This window comes from Triticum urartu, chromosome 1A (assembly GCF_056163025.1).
Source record: "Triticum urartu cultivar PI428250 chromosome 1A, HENAU_Tu73, whole genome shotgun sequence".
Taxonomy (NCBI): domain Eukaryota; kingdom Viridiplantae; phylum Streptophyta; class Magnoliopsida; order Poales; family Poaceae; genus Triticum; species Triticum urartu.
The window spans coordinates 310906448-310912517 of NC_141873.1; the positions used below are offsets into that span (position 1 = coordinate 310906448).

At 52.3% G+C, this 6070-nt stretch overlaps 1 protein-coding gene across 1 annotated transcript; it reads right to left on the reverse strand.

Moving 5' to 3' along the window:
• Nucleotides 1-2500: 2500 nt before the first annotated feature.
• LOC147991008 (uncharacterized) lies at nucleotides 2501-3703 on the reverse strand. Its single transcript, XM_087538487.1, has one exon. The coding sequence runs from the start codon at nucleotides 3701-3703 to the stop codon at nucleotides 2501-2503; it is 1203 nt and encodes a 400-aa protein (XP_087394613.1).
• Nucleotides 3704-6070: the final 2367 nt, after the last annotated feature.

The window sequence follows — 6070 nt, forward strand, 5'->3', positions numbered from 1 at the left end:
ACGCCCGTTCTTCCACCGGCGTCTGCCCCATTAGCCGTTTGCTTCGGCGGTGGTGGGTTCGGCGCGGACGGAGCAGCCGCCTCCGAAGCCTTCTTGTTCGGCGGCATGTCGATGAAGATGATGAAGATCTAGCTCGTGTGAACGCCGGATCTGGTTCACACAACCTCAACCCCCCTCCCTGGCGCGCCAAAGATGTCGGGGGACTAATCCACGAGCACCTATGGGACCGGCGGACCGAGTCCCTTTCGGTTCGGCGGGGGCGAGGGTCGCACGAAGAGCGGATCGAGGCGAAGCACACGAGCAGTTTACCCAGGTTCGGGCTGCACGGATGCGTAAAACCCTACTCCTGCTTTGTGGTTTGTATTGAGTTCTTGCTCGGGAGCGCCGAGTGCTACAGTACACCCCAGCAGCTAACGAGACCGAGCGTGAGTGTTCTCTTCCTCCCCCTTCTACGTTGCGCATGGGCCTCCTTTTATATGCTCAAGGGGTCACCGGCAGGTGGCAACGTAGACAAGGGTAAAAATGGAAAGGTGTTGCGGTTGGTACAGCTACCTGCTACAGTATATCATACCTAACCCTGACGGCAGGGGACCAGGGCATTAAATGCCCGTCTGCGTCACCTAAATAGTGCAAAAGGGACCGTCAGGGACGCCACCGCTCGCCATGATGGCAATCTTGTCAGTGCCGCTTGCCACCACGCACCGCTGGCTGCACAGCCTCCCGCCACGTACGCCTGGAAGGGTCCCAGAGCGACACGTTGGTGGATGTGCTGGAGCGCGGACACAGAGTGGTGGCTTGCCGCAGCAAGTGCCTTGCCGCGGTCGTTGTCTTGTCGCGTCCGGGATCTTGTCGCTCACCGGGCCTTGCCGGGACGCGTGGCGCATCGCGGCAAGTTCCTTGACATGCCTTGGTTGGCCTTCCCGGCAAGCTCCTCTTGCCGGGGTCTTGTCTCCTTGGCTTGGATACTTTGTCCTTGAATGGCTCCAAAGGAACCACGGAGGACCTTGGCGGTCACCCGGCAAGCCTTGCCGCGGGATGCTGCGACTGCCCGTGCACAAGTTCGAGATACTAGGGTACCCCTACTCTAATACAACGACAAGAGTCCCGGATATGATCACGGACATGACGAGGAGTCTCGAAATGGTCAAGACATAAAGATCGATATATTGGATGACTATGTTCGGACATCGAAGGGTTCCGGGAGGTTTCAGACATATACCGGAGTACCGGGGGTTACCGGAACCCCTCGGAAGCTATTGGGCCTTATGGGCTTGAGTGGAGAAGAGAGAGGGCAGCCTGGAGGTGGCGTGCGGCCCCCTTGCCCCAATCCGAATTGGACAAGGGGAAGGGGCGGCGGCCCCCCTCTCCTTCCTTCTCTCCACCTCCTCCTTCCCCCTTCTCCTTCTTGGAATAGGAAAGGGGGGGGGGAACCTACTTGGAGTAGGATTGCCCCCCCCCCCTTGGGCGTGCCTCTCCCTTGGCCGGCCCTCTCCTCCTCCCCCCTTTATATACGGGGGTAAAGGGGCACCCCAAAGACACAACCATTGATCTGTTGATCTCTTAGCTGTGTGCGGTGCCCCCCTCCACCATAATCCACCTCTGTTATATCATAGCGGTGCTTAGGCGAAGCCCTGCGTCGGTAGCTTCATCAACATCGTCACCACGCCATCGTGTTGACGAAACTCTTCCTCGAGCTCTACTAGATCGTGAGTTCGCGGGACGTCACCGAGCTGAACGTGTGCTGAACGCGAAGGTGCCATACGTTCGATGCGAGGATTGGTCGATCGTGAAGACGTACGACTACATCAAGCATGTTGTTATAATGCTTCCACTTAACGGTCTACGAGGGTACGTGGACGACACTCTCCCCTCTCGTTGCTATGCATCACCATGATCTTGCGTGTGTGTAGGAATTTTTTTTAAATTACTATGTTCCCCAACATGCTCGTGGTAGAAGGCTTGCGGATGGACAGAGGAAGTCCCAAGTATTGAATAGGGAATTGCTTCACCGGTCATTGCATCTCTGAAGCAATGGTCGCTATGTCCTCGTCATTGCACTAGGTGGGCGTAGACAAGCACTTGTTGAAGTTAGTGCGGAGCCTGGAGGCCACCCCAAAGACACGCAGAAGCTCGCGGACAACAAAGATATCATGGTGATCTGGGCGACAGAAGATGACGACATCGTCGGTATAAAGAGAGATGCTATAGGTTGCGTGTCTCGTAGTCAGCCGCTGGATGAGGCCAAGCTCGACAACACGGGCTAGCATGGAGTTGAGGACGTCGATGACGATAGTGAAGAGCATCGGAGAAACTGGGTCGCCTTGGCGGTGGCTGCGGGTGTGGCCAATGGGGGGGTGGCTGTTGATCAATACCCGGGTGGAGGCGGTGGATAGAAGGATAGATATCCAGACGCGCCAACGTTGGCCAAAACCAAGGTGCTGCAGGGTTGCGAGAAGGAAGGGCCAGGAGATGCTGTCGAAGGACCGCACGATGTCAAGCTTTAGAAGCACACGGGGCACCTTGAGGTTATGGAGGAGAAACACCGTCTGCTGGACGAGCAGAACGTTCTTGTGGATGCACCGTCCGATGATGAAGGCTCTCTGATTGGTCGAGACCATGGCCCCGAGGCGAGGTGCAAGCCGCAGAGACAACACCTTTGAAAAGAGCTTTGCAATGAGGTGGATGAGGCTAATGGGCGGTAGTCCGATAAGGCAGCGGCGTCCGGGCGCTTGGGCAGGAGAGTGAGGAGCGCTTCATTGAGCTTCTGAAAACCTCGCCCATTGGCGGTGTATAGCTTGTCGAATGCCTCGCATATGTCGTGCTTCATGATATCCCAACAAGCACGGAGGAATTCGATTGTGAATCCATCCGGGCCGGGAGCCTTTCTAGTTGGTAGGCATTTGATGGCCCTCCAAATCTCGTCCTCTGTGAAAGGTGTGTCCAAGTCGGATAGGTCAAATGATCCCATGCACAGAAGGGACTGGTTCAGGGAGAAGGCGCACTCTTCAAAGGAGCCAAGGATGTTGGCAAAGTGGTTGTAGGCGGCCTCAGCCATGTTAGCATGCTCGGAGACGGAATGGTCGCCCACATGGAGGGAGGAGATGAGGTTATGTTGTTTTCGGCATGAGGCATGCACGCCGAGGTAGGAGAGCGGGGAGTCGCGGAGCCTGGATAGGCGCGATCGCTGACGAGTGATGGAGTGTTCAAGGGAAGCCAACCCCAGGTAGGTGCTTTTGAGCTTGCGCCTGAGCCACACCTCGATTTGGGATAACGGGCAGAGGTCCTGCGCGGCATCAAGGCGGACAATCAACTCCCGCACGACTTGCAGCTGCAGAGAGACACCGCCGATCGTGCACGCACTCCATCGTCGGTGGTGCCGCGCGGTGGCCTTGAGGCGGGCCACCATACGCCGGAAGGGATCCGCCTCCGAGGGAATCGAGTTCCTAGCTTCCGAGACCGTGTCATGGAAGCCATCAAGCTTCAGCCAGAAGCACTCGAAGTGAAATCTGCGCACCCCTGCGGGGTGAGCAGCACAATCCATGACCAACGGGCAGTGGTCGGATGCCACGGAGGAGAGACAGTGCAGAAGGCAATGCGGGTGGGCAAGCTCCCATCCGGACGTGCACATGATCCTATCATTTCGCACGAGGGTTGGCATGTCACGCTCACGGAACCAAGTGTAGCGGCGCCCGTGTAGGTACATGTCTCAGAGCTCCTCGTCAGCTATGAAACGCCGGAATCGACTCATGACGCAATGATTCAGATTCGGGGTGTTTCTGTCAGCAGCCGAAGTGATCATGTTGAAGTCGCCGCCAAGGAGCCAGGGTCCGATGCGCGGTTCACGCACCTCGTGGAGGTCGGACAGGAAGACAAACTTGGCCTCATCATCCTAAGGGTCCTGCACGTCAGTGAGCCACCAGTGCCCGCTGCCGTTGGTGGGAGAAACAAGAGCGGAAACTTAAATACATATGTGGATACATAAACAAACATTGTGTCCCTAGTAAGCCTCTACTAGATTAGCTCATTGATCAAAAGATGGTTAAGGTTTCCTAACCATACACATGTGCTGTCACTTGATAATAGGATCACATCATTGGGAGAATGATGTGATGAACAAGACCCATCCGTTAGTTTAGCATATGATCGTTCAGTTAATTGCTACTGCTTTCTTAATGTCAAATACACATTCCTTCAAGCATGAGATCATGAAACTCCCAGATACCGGAGGAATACCTTGTGTGCTATCAAAGTCACAACATAACTGGGTGGTCATAAAGATAATCTACATGTATCTCCGAAGGTGTCTGTTGAGTTGGCGTGAATCAAGATTGGGATTTGTCACTCTGTATGACGGAGATGTATCTCTGGGCCCTCTCGGTAATACAACATCGCAAGAAGCTTGCAAGCAAAGTGACTAAGGAGTTAGTTACGGGATGATGTATTAAGGAACGAGTAAAGATACTTACCGTTAACGAGATTGAACTATGTATGAAGGTATCGACGATCGAATCTCAGGCAAATAACATACCGACGGACAAAGGGAACTATGTATGTTGTCATAAATGTTCGACCGATAAAGATCTTCATGGAATATGTAGGAACCAATATGGGCATCTAGGTCCTGTTTATTGGTTATTGATCGGAGAAGCGTCTCGGTCATGTCTACATCATTCTCGAACCCGTAGGGTCCTCACGCTTAACATTCGTTGACCATATAGTATTATATGAGTTCTGTATATTGGTGACCGAATGTTGTTCGGAGTCCCAGATGAGATCAAGAATATGACGAGGAGCTCTGGAATGGTCTGGAGGTAGATATTGATATATAGGATAATAGTGCTTGGTCTCCGTAAGGGTTTCAGAATTCACTAGAAGGGGTTTCAGATGTTTCCCGAAATGTTCTGGTGCGAGGCCACTTTATTTGGGCCAAGGGGTAAAGCCCACGGGGCTTTAGGAAGGTGCAAAAGGAAGTTTTGTGGAGGCCAGGGGCCAGACGCCAGGGACCTTGGTGTCTGGGCTAGACGCCGAGGAACCTGGCGTCTAGGCCAGACGCCGTGGACCCTGGAATCTAGTCCTGGAGTCCGAGAAGGACTCTGCCTTGCGTGCCAAACCGACTTTGAGGAGGCTCTTTCTCCAAGACCAAGAAATGACCCCATGGCTCAACATATAAATAGAGATGCAGGGATAGTGTTGGAAATACCCCTAGAGGCAATAATATTGTATTATTATATTTCCATTATTCATTTTTAAGAGTTTATATTTCATGCTATAACTGTTATGATCCTGGTATATGCAATTCAGTGGAAAACTCATATGCACATGTGGAATGATAAACGGTCAAACAATAGGTTCCCGGCCCAGCCTCTAGGACCGGCTCAAGTGTTGTTGGTGATCAAGTTTTATGAATATTAGGATATCATTAGGTGCAACAATAGTCCTAAAAACAACATTGAGGGTATGAATTTAGAAGAGCGATCATATTGAATCGACCCAATCCTGTATGTTATACTTTGTGATCATATCGTCTGAAATCATATGTTGTAACATGAAGTGTTAGCATGTGTACTTTAGTTCCTCAGGCCATGAGAGTGTCTCGGTTACTTCTTACCATACGGTGGACTTTGGGGTTGCTCAAACATCATTTGTAACAAGGTGATCATAATGACAACTTTCAGGTTCACCCGAAAGTTTGACAAGTGAACAAACAGCTCGAGAGTGGGATTTGCTCCTACGATGATGGAGAGATATTGTTAGGGCCCTCTCGGTGTGACGGCATCCATCATCGTCTGGCTAGACACAGGTGACTACGTCACAGGGATGCCAGAACACGTCAACAAGAAAGAAGAACAAAACCGGTAACGGGAGCAACGGTATAGTGGGCATGGTGATGACCTAAGAGGATACCGATGCACACCGGGTTTTGTAAAGTATTGTGAAGCAAAGGGAACATCACCTGATAACCAAAGTTTCACTCGAATATCATTCATGTAATCATAGGGACCGATATGGATGTCCACGGTTCCGCTATCGGTCATTGGACGAAGGGGTTTCGTTCATGTCTATGTTTTAC